Source organism: Mirounga angustirostris, unplaced genomic scaffold, assembly GCF_029215605.1.
Source record: "Mirounga angustirostris isolate CCGP_5_RB_7025 unplaced genomic scaffold, mMirAng1.0.hap1 SCAF_9, whole genome shotgun sequence".
Taxonomy (NCBI): Eukaryota; Metazoa; Chordata; class Mammalia; order Carnivora; family Phocidae; genus Mirounga; species Mirounga angustirostris.
In genome coordinates this window covers 116,480,253-116,497,414 of record NW_026991717.1, presented here as the reverse complement: position 1 = coordinate 116,497,414, position 17,162 = coordinate 116,480,253, and the positions used below count along the sequence as shown (strand labels likewise).

The window sequence follows — 17,162 nt, the reverse complement described above, 5'->3', positions numbered from 1 at the left end:
ACGACTGAGCCACCCAGGCGCCCTCTACAGTGTTTTCCATGCTAGCTAAAACCTGAAAACAGCTTGCCCAATAATTAAGGAAAAGGTGATTTACCTACTTGGTAAAATATTCTGTAGCTGTTAAACATTTTAACAATGAAGACCATGTAGCAATATGGAAAGCAATGTAGCAATACTGGGTGATTTTGAAGGACAGCAGAGACAGAAGACATGGTCCTTGGGCAATATAGTTAGCCAAATAATTAACAGTGTGAGGTGTCATAGGATTGAGAGTTGAAAGTACTGGTACGCAATCATGATTGTACCCCTGAAACTAATTTAACACTGTATGTTAACTATACTGGAATTAAAAAAAAAAAAACTGGTACAGACTAGGAGTGATTTATAAATTAGTGTGGGATATGGAGGCCTGGATAGGTCAAGAAAGAGTTCTGGAGTGGGTAGGAACTGACCTAGGCCTGGAGGAATGGATAGAATTTGTCAAATATGGAGGAAAGGCTACTGCAGATGAGGGCACAGAAGGAAGCTCCACTGTGTAGAGGGAGGAATATGCAGAGAGGAGTTAAGAGACTTGAGAGGTTATAGCCAGAGAAGGTCATAAACCGGGGTCACACTCATGAAGAACCCTGAATGCCAGGCTGAGTTGTCTGAACTTTATGCTATAAGCCCTTTAAATACACAGAAAGCAATATATGAGGAAAAATTAGAAGCATGGATACTGCTGAAAAGCAGTAATCTAATCCCTCATAAGGAGAGGAGGGGCTGAGCTTTGGGGACAAATGGGAACATTGGAAGCAAGGGGCTGATACAAGGAATATTTAGAATATCGCACCATTTCTTTCTTTTGTCCTTTTTTTTTTTTTGAAGATTTTATTTATTTATTAGAGAGAGAGGCACAGCGAGAGAGGGAACACAAGCCGGGGAGTGGGAGAGGGAGAAGCAGGCCTCCTGCCGAGCAGGGAGCCCGATACGGGGCTTGATCCCAGGACCCTGGGACCGTGACCTGAGCTGAAGGCAGACGCTTAACTGACTGAGCCACCCAGGCGCCCCTCTTTTGTCCTTTTAACTCACGTGGCTTCCCCCCGCTCCCCCGTCTTCCCATTTATTTCCTTTCTGGACTGCTATGGGCTACCGATTTCTACTGACCTAGAGCTCTCAGCAGTTCCTCCCATCCCCTCAACAGGTATCTGGTCATACCTCCAGCCCTGCATCTGGACCAGGCAGTGTGGAAGGAAGCTTTTGCTGGGAAACAATGACCAGAACCCAACAGGGAAAGACACTTCTTTCCCACCATTTCCATCAGTCACTCCCCCCACGGCTGGGATGGGGCATGAATTTTTCCCACTCAAAACCAGAACACGAGGAGTGTGCCTCGGTGTCCAGTGTACCTCCAGTCTTCCACTTTAGCCCACATCGCTGTGCACACCTGAAGAACCAGTATTTGAAAATGGCCGCTACAAACCTCACCTTCTCTCAGGAGGTGGTATGGCAGCGAGGGCTTCCCAGCACCCCTTACAGCCAGTATAACTTTGACCATCTCTACAAGGCAGGCCACATCATCCAGCCTCCCCAGATCAGCAGGGCCCGATGCGAGAAACCCACTGGCCTCAAGTCCTTGCATTCTTCAGGTCCCTCAGCAAGGGTCACCTCCCAGGCTGTGAAGACAGAAAGGTCTGCCAATCTTAAGAAGCGGCCAAAGGAATCCAAGCCGGCAAGTGTGGGCCAGGAAGAATCTTGCCCTCTCATCCCTCATTCCTGCAGGGATCCAGACATGCCAGGTCTGTCACTTTCTCCAGACATGAACCTGGAGGAGAGGGAAGCCTGGCTGCCACCCCCTGAGAAGGAGGCCAGAGCCTGGGAAGCCATCGTGCTGGAAAAGCTGAACAAGCGCACCACCCGATGGATCCAGAGCAAACGTCCTCTGAGGCCTGGGGTATCCCCCAACAAGTGGCAGAGATTTCTTCGCCAGCAATACGACTGGAGCCACATCCGGGATGAGCTTACTTCCACTAGCGATCTGGAGCTACTGAAACAGCTAGAGAAAGAAGAAACAGCAGAATTTGAGGATGAAAGCGTTATCTTGCCCACCCAGGAGAGAGAGAAGCCGGAGCTGCTGCTCCCTGTTTATTATAGGTATGTTGGCTGGGGCCTCAGGCACACCTTTGAGAACCCGTGGGTCCCCTTCCAGGACTCCGGGGTTGGTTCACATTCCTTATTTCAGAACATGCTGTCCCACCAACCTCTTGTGTTCTCCACTGTCAACTTGTTCTCTACAATCTCCTTAAAGTAAGGTGCTCAACCAGGTACTACTGACATCCTGGGTTGGACAATTCTTTGTTGTGGGGGGCTGTCTTGTGCCTTGTAGGATGTTTAGTAGCACCCCACTGGATGCCAGAAGCATTTTCCAGTTGGGACAACCAAAGATGTCTCCAGACATTGACACATGTCCCCTTAAGGGACCCCAATCACTCCTAGTTGAGAACCATTGCCTTTAAAGGGATTGGCTCCTGGCCTTTCCTAGCAGACTGAGCTATTTTGCTGTCTAGGTGCTCTCAGAAATGTATCCATATTGAGAGAGAGAAGGCAGAGATCTCAAGGCTCTGAGGTTTGGTTCTGTCTCACTTTGAATAAGGAGCCACTGTGTCACTGATGCAAAAACTGACTGGCAACTAGACAGAGAACTAAACAACCTGAGGGTTGATTACTGCATATTTCTCAGATTGCCTTCTTCTCACTTATAGCTCGAGGGAAGACCAGAGCTATTACAATATCTGATTCCCAAAAGTGAACTAAAAGTAAAGTGGGAATCCATCTATTTGTTCATTTATTGGACAAACATAAACTGCCTTCCTACTCCTTGCCAGGTACTCTGCAAAGTGCTGGGAATACAACGTAAACGAGAGACCCTTTAAGGAGCTTATGATCTGTTCACTGGGGTTGACAGTCTTTAAATAGCCACACACACGATAAAGTGAAGTAATGTAGGAATTGGTTTCCTTCCCCAAGTCCATGTAACCTCTAAGGGCACCATGATAAAAAAGGTACTGCTGGGAGCCTGGCCACTCTACCATGCTGCCCAGTGGCTCCACTGGAGGAGGAGGAAGGTGGCTGCAGACAGGCCCTTCTGGCGGGCCTGAATATTCATTTGGCACTTTGGGACAAGGCCAATAGTTAAACATAGGTGTTTTCCAGATGCTCATGTGTATGTAAGGTGAGCTTAAAGAGGAGTGAGCTATGGGTCTGATGGAAGGCAGGAGGTCCATCTCCTATCTTTCCCTTTCCTCCCTCTCCTCCTGCTAAGATTACCCAATTACTTGCCACAAGTGCAGAGAGCTGAAGCTATGCCTGGCAACAATGAGACTGCTGAGGATATCAAAGGAAAGAAGAACATCTGCCAGCCCCCGAAGCAGAGCCACTTCCGGCAGGTGAATCGTCGAGCTGGAAAGTTTGCTTACTCCACAGACAACACCTTTGAACAGGAGATATACTTTGGTAATAGAGCTGGGGTGCTGTGCTGGGGGCTGAGGTGGGCATGGAGCAGGGAGGTGGAAGGCAGCTGGGGAATGAAATAGTCATGGATGTGGATAAGAGGCCCTCGAAGACCAACATCCCCTTGTGACTAGCACAGGAGGGTTGTCTTGGCAAGGGGCAGGCAGGTATCTGGTGGGGAGGAATCTGTCACCCCATTCCTTGCTCTATCCCTTTATCTTACTAAGAAGGTTGTGGAGTGTGGGGTTGTAAAGCAAACAAGGTTTGGCTTGGAGAACAAATACCTCTTCTCTGCTCTTCTCCTTTCTCTCCCTTGGAGATAATCCCCCATTGAGCTGCTATGTTAGAAAAAAATCACAGGCTTTGAAGTCTGGAGGATCCTGGTTTAGCCCTTCCCTACTAACTTTAGCAAATTATATCATCCCTCTGAGCCTTATTTGTAAAATGACAGTAACAAAAATGCACTTAAAGCCTGGGTGGCTCAGTCAGTTAAGCGTTTGCCTTTGGCTCAGGTCATGATCTCAGGGTCCTGAGATCGAGCCCCATATCAGGCTCCCTGCTCGCAGGAACCCTACTTCTCCCTCTCCTTGCTCGTGCTGTCTCTCACTATCTCTCTCTCTCTCTAATATATAAATAAAATCTTAAAAAAAAAAAAAACACTTTAAGTAAAGAATAGACAGGAAAGCATTTATAATGCTTCTTGCTCAATGCTCAATAATGTCCATTACCTTCCCCTTCCATCTTGCTATCCTTTCAATGCCTGGGCTTCCAAGATACATGATCTAGGTCTGTATGTTCCAAGCTGTTTATTCTTCCTTGCCCCCATCTTGTTCCTAAACTGTCAACTGAAAGTCTTAAAGTGTTTTAATGGAATTATTCAGATGAAGTTATTTATGACTGATAAGCAATGAATTAGATACCCCTTTATTGGGACTTAGCTTTTCATAGGGGACAATGCCTGTAAGTTAAGGTAGGTTCCGCCTTGGCTTCCAAGCCTCTATGAGACTACTAGCTCCTATTTCCAAGCAACAGTCACCTTCAAAGGATGCCCCCACATCATGGTAATCATGAGTCTTTGGGGCTGAAGAGTAAGGCAGAAGGAAATTGGGTGTGATCCTGGTGACTGAAAACCCAGCAAGAGAGGAAGGAGGGTGGTACTAGGGACTCCTTATTTCTTTTATGTGTTCACAGATCAAGTCCAGATCATACACCAGATTGGTGCGAAGACAGACCACATTTTCCTGGAAAACCTCAATTGCTACAAGAAGCAGCTGTCTAAAGTCTTCCCCGAAACCCCAGAAAGGTGGACTTCCCAGCCAGTTCCTGAAGCACGTAAGCAGGAAGTGGGTAATAGGGGTGATGATGGAAGTGCGCTATTTTTTTTTTTTTAAGATTTATTTGAGAGAGAGAGAGCACAAGCATGAGCGTGTGCACAAGCCAGGGGAAGGGGCAGAGGGAGAGGATCTCAAGCAGACTCCCTGCTGAGCACAGAGCCCCAAGCGGGGCTCAATCTCACGACCCTAAGATCATGATCTGAGCGGAAATCAAGAGTCAGACACTTAACTGACTGAGCCGCCCAGGTGCCCCAGAAATGGGGCTGTTTCTTTAAGGACCCTGTTTTATAGGCTGGGCATCACCAGTATGTAGGGGAGTCCCTTCCTACTAACTAAAAATTATCTCATAAAATTATAAAACACTAACTGTAACTAGAAAGAGCCTTTGTGGAACATCCATTCAGTTGAAATCAGATCAAACTTAGGTGTAACCAAGAGATTTAGGGCCGGAAATTACCAATGAGGCAGGACCCATCTTCTTCCCAGAGGAAGTTACATCAAACCCTCGATCCAGCACTCTACCTTGTCCCTTTGGGCTGGTTCTACCTTCCCATTCCATTCTCAGGCCCATATCTGTCTCAAGTACTAGGGTCATCCTCTGTTCTATATTTCTGTTTCATAAGCATGTCTTTCTTAATTCTGTGAGAGAGAGAGGAAGGGAGTTGGCCAAGAAATGAGCTTATGAAACAAAAAGTGCCCATCCTCCAAGAGACTATGCATGTCCCCTGACTTTTCTTTGCAGGACCACTGTTCTGGTGAGCCCCCTCGTGTGCAGAAACTAATGGTACTAGCGGAGAAAGCACCCCAGCAAAGCCTAGGATTGGGTCTAGGCAAGTCCCCTTCTAAGGCTTCACTGGCTTCATTAGAGCTGAGACACTAATCATTCCTACAGGAAGGCACTTTGGAAATACTTACTCATTTTGTGATATTTATTGATACTTAGGTGACTTTGTGAATGCATTTTATAAACTATTAAGTGCTCAAACTCAAGGAATTATTATTAGTATACTACTCTCCCCACAAGGCAACTGTATTGTGTACGCCCTCCCCTCTGAGAATAGGCAAAACCACAAAGACAGACAGTTGACCAGCAGTTGATAGGGGAAGGGAGGAATCGGCAGAGGGTTTCTTTTTGGGGTGATAAAAATATCCATTGTGATAGTTGTACAACTCTGAATATACTAAAAACCACTGAATTGGGTACATTTTAAAAGGATGAATTTTATAGTATGTGAATTCTGCCTCACAGCTCTTATAAAACACAAATCCCCCTGCTGGATTCAGATGTCTCACCACCTGTCTCACTGGCTTCACAGACACTTTTCCCCGACTGTGCTAGATGTCTGCCCTCTTTTCCCCAGAACATAGAACATCTAATGAACAAAGAAGCTGTAGAATCTTTCCCAAACTTCTTTTTTAAAATAGTATTTGAAATTGAGGGGGCCTGGCTGGCTCAGTTGGTGGGAGTATGCGATTCTTAATCTCAGGGTCGGGAGTTCAAGCCCCATGTTGGGTGTGGAGCCTACTTAAAAAAATTAATAAATAGGGGCACCTTGGGTGGCTCAGTCAGTTGAGTGCCTCACTTCAGCTCAGGTCTGATCTCGGGGTCCTAGGATCAAGCCCCCTGTCGGGCTCCCTGCTCAGTGGGGAGTCTGCTTTTCCCTCTCCTGCTCCTCCCCCCTGCTCATGCTCTTTGTCTCTCTCAAATAATCTTTAAAAAAATATTTGAAATTGATCTGGGAGAAGTAAAGTCAGAAGAGTAACATAGACACACCTTCTTATAACTATTTCATTCATCGTCTCATTCAGGAAATACTAGGTAATGAAAGAACCTAAAAAAGAAAAAAAAAAATTCCTGGAGTTAGGAGGCGTGGGTAGATTTTTTTTACTCTCCATTTTGATTGAATTGAAAACCTTAGATGATAATTTCTTTAAAATGATGAACATTCTCAAGATACAATAGCCTTAATTTCCCCCAAGTTGTAATATAAAACTCTCTAGTATACCCAGATCATTACAGTTCTTCTATAGTAAGCACAGGTCTTATGGTACAAAGTGAAAGGCACCATTTGTTTCTGCCAACAAAGTATACTGCGCCTTTTATCCCATAGAAAGCCAAAGGGTTGTCTGTGTGCTCGTGTCAGAGGACTTTTGATGTGGAATGTGGCTAGTGGATGTATTTATACCTGCCTAGAACTCAAAGGACTGGAAGTAAAATTAATATTGGCAGTTGTGCATGTTTATTCCCACACAGGTTAAATACCAGGGATTCAAGGCTTTCTCACATCCTTTTTAACTCCCTGAGCAGGGGGATATAGGAGGAAAGGGACTAGACTAATCCGGCCACTACTCACTTCCGTGGGAGGGATTTCAAGCAGGCTGAGAGGAGAGAAATGGGGGAGTTATCATAGTATCGACTCACTGGGAGCTGACCTGTCTGGAGGTGGTTCTATCTCTCTGGCTGCATACTCTATACTGCAAAGGAAGCCAGCCCTCAACAGGGTGACGGAGTTCCCCCAGCGTGACCAAGCTGGGGGAGAACCATTGGAGGGTATGCTCTGTATAGCATCTGAGCTAAACTGCCTTGGGGTCTCAAAGACTCTTTTTACATTAGAAGAAAGAAATGGCATTGCCTTTCTTGTTCAAAGGAAAGAACGGATTTAGAACAAATCTAAACATGTTAGTCAGAATGAAATCTTGGAAGAGACACAAACCTTTGGTAGTGACAGATTAGAGCATGAGGCTGATAAGCAATGCCACAGATCATGAACTTGGTAATCTGGAAATGTTTTTATATTTTTTGCGTTCTCCACACAACTGCTCTTCTTAGGAAGAGGCTTTCTGAATCTGACACCAGGGAGATCACGAAGTCTAGAAAACATAACAACTATAATTGTATTTTTATAATACATTCTGTCCTCAAATTTCCAGCTGTTGTCATAATGAGGAAAAACTCAGAGATGCTAAAATCTTTCAAACTTAGCAGGTTGTAGCAGCATTCCTCTTCCCAAATTAAAAACATTAAAAAGAAACATAAAAAAGTCAGCACCTGGCTGGCTCAGTCAGAACATGCGACTCTTGATCTTGGTGTCATGAGTTCGAACCCCGTGTTGGCTGTAGAGATCACTTACAAATAAACTTAAAAAAAAAAAAAAAAAGATTTGAGAGAGAGAGAGAGCATGCATGCGTGCCCAAGCAGGGGTAGGGGCAGAGAGAGAGAGAGAATCCTCAAGCGACTCCCTGCTGAGCGCGGGGCCCCACAAGGGGCTCGACCCCAGGACACTGAGATCATGACCTGAGCCAAAATCAAGAGTCAGACGCTTAACTGGCACCCCAATAAATAAACAAACTTAAAAAAAAAAAGAAGGGGTGCCTGGGTGGCTTGTCATTGGGTGTCTGCCTTCGGCTCAGGTCATGATCCCAGAGTGCTGGGATCAAGCCCCACATCGGGCTCCCTGCTCCTCGGGAAGCCTGCTTCTCCCTCTCCCACTCCTCCTGCTTGTGTTCCCTCTCTCGCTGTATCTCTGTTAAATAAATAAATAAAATCTTTAAAAAAAAAAAAAGAAAGAAAACCTAATAAACTAGGAATGGACAATTACACTCTAAATTGCAATATATCAGATACTGAATTTTGAGCAAAACCTTATTACATATAAACAAATTTTATTATATTGTTATATTATGTATACAGATTATATATATATGTTAATATATATACATTACATATATATATACACATCATATATATATATATTAAATGTATAAAAAGGCTTATATATATCTCAGTCTCCCCCATCATGGCTTTATCATGTCTGTCATCAGGACTTTTCCTAACTCCCTATGGGTTGTACTTAGTTCCCTGTATAACCATGGGAAAGTTTGTTCTCAAGAGTTTTGTTTTGCCTTGGTGTTGGTCAGGAGCAGGATGTAATGGTAGCTGGGAACCCAGGGCCTAGGGCAGGGGGGTAAGCCTATCTCACACTGCATAGCCTACAGGCCTATGAAAGGAGCTCCGCGCTGGACGGCTTTGCCCACTCCAGTCAGAGATCTGCTGCTCCAGGTGGGTGAGGAGGATGTTGCCATTAAGACCAGGAGACAGAAGAAGCAGAAGGAATCACCAAAGGAGGATGTGGCTTGGGAACTGGTGGTCCTGCAGAGGATGCTGCAGGAATGGAAGACTGCCTGGGCTCTGAGTGAGTGAAGGGGCAGGGGTGGGTCCAGAGATACCAGTAAACATGAGAGGGAGGAGGTTCTTACCTTGGACTCGTGTTTCTCAATCTATGAAAAGCCATCCCTCTCTTGTAAAAACATACAAATCTGGTTACCTCACCAGGTTGTCACTAGCGGAGAGCCTTTCTATCTAACCCTCACCAGATGGTTTTCTTTTCATTTCCCTCCCTGTGGCATAGTCATTGAGTGGCACCATGAAACAATAGAGGGCCTGCTGCAGGGCTTGGTGGATGTGCATGATGACATTCGGATCCAAGCCATCATTACATGTGCCACGGCTGCTTTGGAACGGCCCCGGATTGCCACCAGCCAGGGGGACTCAGGTGAGAGCCAGAACTTAACTACTTGAGAATATAAGCAACTCACACAGCCATAGACAGTGATAACTGGTGTGGACCTTCGAGCTTATCTGAGATCATTTTACAAACGAAACCAAGGCCCAGAGACTGGCCTGAATATATACAGCTTCTCAGCAAGAGATAAAATTCCTGACTTCTGGTCCAGTGCTTTTGGCACACATTTCATCACATTTTGTTTGCTCAGCAGCTTCAAGGAAGTTCACATTGTTCCACCCTGAGAGATCCCATTTGTAATAGCCCAAAATTATATATAGTTTGTGTGTATATGCATATACATTGTATATGTATATACACACACTTTCCCTTCCTAACTCTATTTTATTTATTTATTTTTAAAAGATTTTATTTATTTATTTGACAGAGAGAGACACAGCGAGAGAGGGAACACAAGCAGAGGCAGTGGGAGAGGGAGAAGCAGGCTTCCCGCTGAGCAGGGAGCCTGATGCTGGGCTTAATCCCAGGACTCTGGGATCATGACCTGAGCTGAAGGCAGACACTTAACGACCGAGCCACCCAGGCGCCCTCCTAACTCTATTTTAGCCCTTCTTTTGACAGCACATCTGAAACCCAAACTGAACTAATCACCCTCACCATGGACCCCTCCCCAAGTTCCAAACCTCAATCAGCAGCACCACAATCCATCTAGTTTCTGAGCCAGGGCCCTGGGAGTCATCCTGGACAAACCCTTCCTCTTCCCATAACCAAACGACCAACAGATTCTACTGATTCTGCTTCCCTCTTTGTGTATTCACCAGTCAACAGTGAAATACAAGAGGTCATTCCCTTCCCCCCAAATTCCCAGTCCCAGTCCCACCCCATGCCACTCCCCAGGGTAACCAATGTTCAGTTTGGCATTTCACGTCTTTCTCGATGCTTTTGGAAATAATATGCCAACATACATGTAGGCTTTTCTATTTATTATAAAAATGAGTGTTGAATTTTACTATCCATTTTCTATTTTCTCTCCTTTAATTTGTGGATATGATGAATTCTGTTGTTAAATTCTTAGAATCTAACAGATCCATGATATATTATTCTTTTTTTACTCCACTGGGTTTGATTTGTTGATATTTTAGAATGTTTTACTACATTTATAAGTGAAATGAGTTTATTTTTGTTAAGTTTTAGTTTTTGCTAGCTTTATAAAATGAATTAAGGACTGAGCCATTCTTTCCGATGGTCTTAAATCTTTTGGAAAAGAAATGTCAATAGCTTTTTGCTTTACTAGCAATAAGTAGTTAAAAAGGAAAATTTCCCATCTACAATAGCCAGAATTGTAATCTGAGGAGCCAGTTTAACAAGACACAGGACCCAAATGATAGAAACTATCAAGTGCTACTGGAAGGACACAAAACCAACTGGCTTACTTATTTCTCAGATGCCCTCAGATACCTTTTATGTGAAGCCTGCGCTAATGCTTCTTCCTCTCTGCTGCTGGTAGCATCCTAATAATATTCTGTCCTAATACGTATCACTCTGTCGTAACTGTCCATTCACTTTTCTGCCATTCCTACCAGACAAGGAACTCCTTAATGGCGGGGACTAATTTTACTTCTACAAAAGTGTCATGTTTTTAAAGTTTCACATATTTCCTAGCTGAGTTCTAGATATGGGCATTTTTGCTACAAGTTTTCAAATTTGCTGCCCCATCTGCCAGAAAACTCTTCATTTCTCTTTACCTGATTAACGTCTATATTTGTCCTTTAATTTTCAGCTATCACCTCCTCTGAGGAGTTTTCCCTGCCCTACCACCCAGACTTGGGTCATTGTCCCTACTATATGCTTCCACACATATACTTTTTTTTTTTTTTTAATATAAGCTCTACATCCAACATGGGCTTGAACTCACGACCCCGAAATCAAGAGTTACATGCTCTTCCAACTGAGCCAGGCAGGTGGCCCCCCACACACATATACGTTTTTTTTTTATTATAACTGCTTGTTTCCTTGGGTATTAAATGGATGATATATTTGCAGTGCCTGGCACAGAGAAAACCTTCAATAGGCAGCCACAGATATTATTCTTATCCCCAAATCTTCCACAAAGAACACTTTTGTCTGCCCCCAGAATTATGCCTTCATGTGATCCCTTTCACATGTCCTAGGTATCTAGATTTTAACCTGTCTTTGTCTTCTTTCTTCCCCATACCTTCCCAAAGAAAACTATCTTACTCATTACTTTCTTCAAATTCTCATTTGACTTCTACGTATTCCTGTAAAATATACCTATTCCCATCTAGCCTATTCTTTTTTTTTTTTAAGATTTTATTTATTTATTTGACAGAGAGAGACACAGCAAGAGAGGGAACACAAGCAGGGTGGGTGGGAGAGGGAGAAGCAGGCTTCCCGCTGAGCAGGGAGCCTGATGCGGGGCTCAATCCCAGGACCCTGGGATCATGACCTGAGCTGAAGGCAGATGCTCAATGACTGAGCCATCCAGGCGCCCCCCATCTAGCCTATTCTTAACAAATGGCATAGCAGCCTGCAGTGATAATAAGACAGACAAATTAGAAATCCTAAAATCTTAGTCACAGATCCAGCTCTGCCACTTCCTGGGAAGTCAGCCTATCTGAGCTTCAAATTCCTTATCTCTAAAATGAGGATAATTGTGGACAGAAGGCCCTTTTTAACAGGACTTTTCCCCTTCTACTTGAGAATCTGGGCTTTAGTTAAAATGCCTACCTGTTGCCCTGATCTTTATAGGCAACATTACTTATGGTAAACATGAACTCTGACAAATCACATCTGGACTGGGAAAACTGCAAGTGAGATAGAAATGCCTTAAGGAGGTGCCATCCCTTGGGCTTCCACGAGTGCCGTGACTTCTAATAGGCAGGCCCTTTGTGGGCCTGGGACTAGATCTATGGACTTGTTATAAGACATACTCACTCCTGTGGAACATAGCACATGTCCCCAGAAGACTCTGTGGACACTGTCCGAAGTGCCTGGAGAACTCTGGCCAGAAGGAATGCCTGGTGCTGCCCTGTCGGCAAACCGTGCTCCCATCCTAGATCCTTCGAAGATTGGTGCTTTGTGTGGTCTGTGAGGCTTGTGAGTCTGACTGCTCCAATCTAAAAAGACTCCTGAAATGACATATTTCAGGTGAGCTCTGCAGTTAATACCTGCCTTGCCTACTTCCGTGAGGGCTGCCATACTGAATGAGATGACTACAAAAACACTATAAACGGCAAAGCACCTTCTAAGTATAATTGCTATTATTATTAAAAATACAAAAATATAGGGGTGCCTGGGTGGCTCACTTGGTTAAGTGTCTGCCTTCGGTTCGGGTCATGATCCTGGGGTCCTGGGATCGAGCCCCGCAGTGGGCTCCCTGCTGAGCGGGAAGCCTGCTTCTCCCTCTCCCTCTGCCCCTGCTGCTCCCCCTGCCTGTGCTCTTTCTCTCTGTCAGATATATAAAATCTTAAAAAAAAAAAATACAAAAATACATATGATAAAGACATTGATTTTCATCAGTAAAACTAATGGTGAAGGTCGCCATAGTCTAGCTGGAAACCTTCTGTGGCTTGAATCCAGCTCTTTAGAGGCCGGGTGATCAAGGATTGGGAACAGGCATACCCAGCACAGAAGTGGGCCATAGAAGCCTGCCCATTGCAGGAGCTCAGATAACTCTAATTCTATTAACTAGCAGTAAGCACCAGCAACTGAGACTGAGGTCAACCACTATGTGGCTATGGGAAAGAAACTGTTGGTGGAAATCAAAGGGGCTAGCACCCTCTTACCTGGTTCTCTTTTGATCACAGACAAGGAGACTGGGAAAGCCCCATCTGTCCAGGACTTGCCAGAGGTTCTACAGACCGCTCTGGAGGCTGCTCTTTGTGACAAAAGTGCCAATGTGCGGATCGCAGCAGCACTATGCCAGTACGTCATACAGTCGCATAATCCCCTCGCCCGGGACATCATGCACAGTGTCCTTATGAAGGGTGAGTAACTCCCGGTCACTTGTGACCTGGGAATATGCGGTAGAGACAGGATACCTCACTATCAGCTTTTCCTAATCCTTTCTTCTCCAATATCATATTTGTGAGGTCTACTGTATTGGGGGATTTGGGTTTACATTCATGAACACCCAGAGATAGTGGTTCCTAGGCACTTTTATAAAATAGGTACACTTCCACCTAGTGGTACTTGGGTGGCTAAGTGTTTCACAGCTGCATCTGCCTAGACACCATGCTCCCCGTTCACACAAATTCATTTGAGAGAGCGAGCGAGCATGTGAAAGCGAGGTGGGGGAGGGGGCAGTGGATGGGGGGAGAGGGAGAATCTTACACACACTCCACACCCAGAGCCGAGCCCGACGTGGGGCTTGATCTCACAACCCTGAGATCATGACCTGAGCAGAAATCAAGAGTTGGATGCCTGACCAGCTGAGCCACCCAGATGTCTCACAAATTTACTTAAAAAAAAAAAAAAGTTTGTTTACTTATATATGTATGTATGTAATCTCTACACCCAGCATGGGGCTCAGAATCACAACCCCGAGATCATGCTCTTCTCACTGAGCCAGCCAGGTGCCCCATGCACAGATTTACTTTTAATTTAAAAAGATGACATAACAATATTAAAGTATACTTTCTGAAACTTAAATCACCACTTGAACACATTGTGCTTCCATCTTTGCACATTAACTCACCGATATCATCCACACACACTGTTGGAGTAATACAAGCAAGACAGCTGTCAGGTGCCCAACGTGCCTGACTGCTCTCTGAAAGAGTGCCTGTTCCTTCCTGTCCTGGGGGCACTGGGGAGATGGGCAGACAAGGACAGCTGGCTGACTGGTTTGACCTTCTGCATATAGACCCTCAACAACTTAATCCATTTGTCTTAAGAAAGTCTCCACTCCAGGGGCACCTGGGTGGCTCAGTCAGTTAAGCCTCTGCCTTCAGGTTAGGTCATGATCCCAGGGTCCTGAGATCAGGTCCTGAATCAAACTCCACATTGGGCTCCCTGCTCAGGGAGTCTGCTTCTCCCTCTGCCCCCCCGCACTGCTTGCACTCTCTCTTGACTTCTCTCTCTCAAATAAATAAAATCTTAAAAAAAAAAAAAAAAAGAGAGAGAGAGAGAGAGAGAGGGAGTCTCCACTCCAGGCTTCCCAGTCTCTAGGGGAAGGAACAACTCTCTCTCTCACCCAGGACATAAGGGCCTACTGCTGTTAACCAACAAGAGCCTTTTAGGATTTGGGGCACCTGGGTGGCTCAGTCGTTAAGCGTCTGCCTTCAGCTCAGGTCATGATGCCAGGGTCCTAGGATCAAGCCCCACATTGGGCTCCCTGCTTGGCGGGAAGCCTGCTTCTCCCTCTCCCACTCCCCCTGCTTGTGTTCCCTCTCTTGCTGTGTCTCTGTCAAATAAATAAATAAAATCTTTAAAAAAAAAAAAAAAAAGAGCCTTTTAGGATTTGACTTCTCAGGTTAAGATTTTCAGTCTATATTTAAAACCTTGATATGATCCATTTAAATACAGGCTTTGACTTCTATACTGAGCGGGGCACAGGGGAGTAAGATACCAGGCAGGTAACAGCCTTGGGTACCAACCCTGAGGCTGTTCTCTCTGCGGGGAGAACAGATAGCTATTTTTTTCACCCCACCCGATAGGTAATAGCGTGGACAGCTGGGCTGCAGCTCAGTGCTTGGCTCTGGAAGGTGCTGCCACATACCCCGTGATTAAGAGGATCCTCCAGCAGCTGTTCAGTAAGAAGAATGACGACACTGAGTACCAGTCTTGTATGCTCCTGAGCCATCTCAGTGAGAAGACAGTATGTGTTCATTACAGGGTCAGAGAAAGAAACCAAGTTATGGGGAACATTTGAGTCTGAGGTCAGTTCATGTAAGGAATCGAAAATGCAGGTGGCTGAGTAAGATTATAAGTATAGTTAAAAGACTGGACTAAATGTGTGGGTGACCTGGGGTAGAGAGGTATGTGTACAGGTAAAAGGGACACCAGCCACCTGAGACAAAGGTGAGAAAAGTAGGCTGCAGATGGTTTCTGTGTAGGCAAGAAGAGTTGTGATATGTAGAATTTGCTTCTGCCAAAAGTTACCATTGAAAACTGTACAGACCTACAAGTGTGTTTACTCTCAGTAGAAATGTGAAACTCACAAAGATTGAGGCATATACAAATCATCTTAGGAGTAAAGATAAAGAGAAGGCCCCGGGAATTTTCTGTTCAGGTTACTAAATGTGTATTTGTTCCCTGATTTAGGATTCCAAAGTCAGTTGGCTCAGATCGAAGAGTGCCCCGTATCTTGTAAACCCACTCTTTCCTTGGCCAGGGATGGGCACCTCATGTACTTGTGACGTTCATTAGGCTGAATGCCGTGTTAGGCTCTAACACTTCTTCCAGGCTCCAGCATCTCTGAAAGTTATCCGGAATATCCACCTAAGTCTTCCATTCCTCAGACCCTGATACACACCATGCTTGCTGTGGAGCTGAACAGCTACCAGTGGAAGGACCGGATCATAGCCTGCCGGGTTCTCTCACAGGTCGGCGGGAATGTCAGTTTGGTAAGCCTTCTGTGTTTCCAGGACAGAAAGTCTAAGCAAAAGGAGGTTGGGAAGCCCTTCCACTTTTTGCTATTTAATATCCCATTCTTACTGAGCAGATCTTTGTCTCTACCTTGCTACCTTAGTCCTAACCCAGAATTATCTTCACATGCCAACATGTCTTTCTGACTCAAGGCACCTGGCTTCTTAGCATGGTGGCAGTTCACCAGTTGTAACCCACTCACGATGAAATAAGCAAAAAACAAAAACAAAAAACAAACCCTAGGAAAATTTAGAAACTTTTATAGTACTCTGACATTGCCTTAACATGAATGTACTGTATAAGTACCAGCCAATAACATTCCTCACCACCACCCCCACCCCCGCCAAAGCTGGTCCTCCACCAGATAGTTTGAGAAGCACTGACTTAAACTACCCAACAACCCAACCATACTTAGTGTCTATGTTGGCTCTGAGTGTTCAGCACATAGAGAAGGTATAAAACACAGTCCCTACTTCAAAAAGACTGACATTATAGTTGGAATAATAATACTAACGTACATAAATGATTCAAGGGCAAGTGATAAATGTACAGTACGCTCTTATAACTTTTCAGAGAGAGACATTAGTGTAGGCTGAACCTATCAGAGTTCTGGGAAGGAGTGTGGAACAGCTGGGCAAGACTTGGACAGAACAGAAGAGGGACTTCCAGGTGGAGGAAACCCTGACCATCATTTGAGCTTTCACTTGACCTGCTTCTTGCCATTATTTTTAAATCATCTTCAGCTGTCCAAATGGGGGCTTCCCCTTCTTCCTATGTGCCACTATATCTTCTCCTTATAACACTAAGTACCTCCAAAATGGCCCAGAACACTGCCATTCTCATGAGAAGTTAACACCCTCCACCCTTGGACTCTCACATTTTGAGCGGAAAGCACAAAATCTGGTCGTTCAGTATCATCATCTGAAGATGTTTTAGTCTTGAGTTAATTGAGTTAATTCTGCCCCAGTTGCCAGGGACCCCTCCTCTAAAGTCCTCACCAGCCAAGTCTTCACCTGGGAGCTTGTGAGAAGGGCAGAATCTCACCTCAGGCTCACTCAGTCAGAATCTGCATTTTAACAACATCTTATTCATTTGCACACTCACCTCCTTAGCACTTGTCACTCAGGATTGCCAACTGAAAATAAAAAGACATGCAGAGCAGACAGGGGACTGACCTGGCAAAGATGAGAACTTCACGTCAGGTTGC

The 17,162-nt window shown here is 45.0% G+C and overlaps 2 protein-coding genes across 14 annotated transcripts in view; one reads left to right on the top strand and one right to left on the bottom strand.

Moving 5' to 3' along the window:
* Nucleotides 1-17,162, bottom strand: part of RIOX1 (ribosomal oxygenase 1) — a 33,419-nt gene that overhangs the window by 6,312 nt on the left and 9,945 nt on the right. For 2 of the 13 annotated variants that reach the window (XR_010405252.1, XR_010405251.1), the window contains 3 exons: nucleotides 7,538-7,694; nucleotides 6,598-6,655; nucleotides 851-2,035 (listed from right to left, as the gene is read on the bottom strand). The exons of 1 other annotated variant lie outside the window; for it this stretch is intronic. The gene's annotated coding sequence lies outside the window, so the exon portion shown is untranslated. Of the gene's footprint in view, nucleotides 1-850; nucleotides 3,470-6,597; nucleotides 6,656-7,537; nucleotides 7,711-12,301; nucleotides 12,496-17,059; nucleotides 17,131-17,162 lie in introns of those variants that run through there. 10 more of the 13 variants (XR_010405254.1, XR_010405256.1, XR_010405253.1 and 7 more) reach the window with 10 other exon arrangements.
* HEATR4 (HEAT repeat containing 4) overlaps nucleotides 1,253-17,162 on the top strand; it is a 39,719-nt gene continuing 23,809 nt past the window's right edge. Inside the window, exons 1-8 of the mRNA XM_064571311.1 lie at nucleotides 1,253-2,133; nucleotides 3,302-3,492; nucleotides 4,681-4,821; nucleotides 8,813-9,016; nucleotides 9,233-9,376; nucleotides 13,174-13,353; nucleotides 15,025-15,185; nucleotides 15,829-15,933. Of these exons, the coding sequence (XP_064427381.1) occupies nucleotides 1,253-2,133; nucleotides 3,302-3,492; nucleotides 4,681-4,821; nucleotides 8,813-9,016; nucleotides 9,233-9,376; nucleotides 13,174-13,353; nucleotides 15,025-15,185; nucleotides 15,829-15,933 (2,007 nt within the window). The remainder of the gene's footprint in view (nucleotides 2,134-3,301; nucleotides 3,493-4,680; nucleotides 4,822-8,812; nucleotides 9,017-9,232; nucleotides 9,377-13,173; nucleotides 13,354-15,024; nucleotides 15,186-15,828; nucleotides 15,934-17,162) is intronic.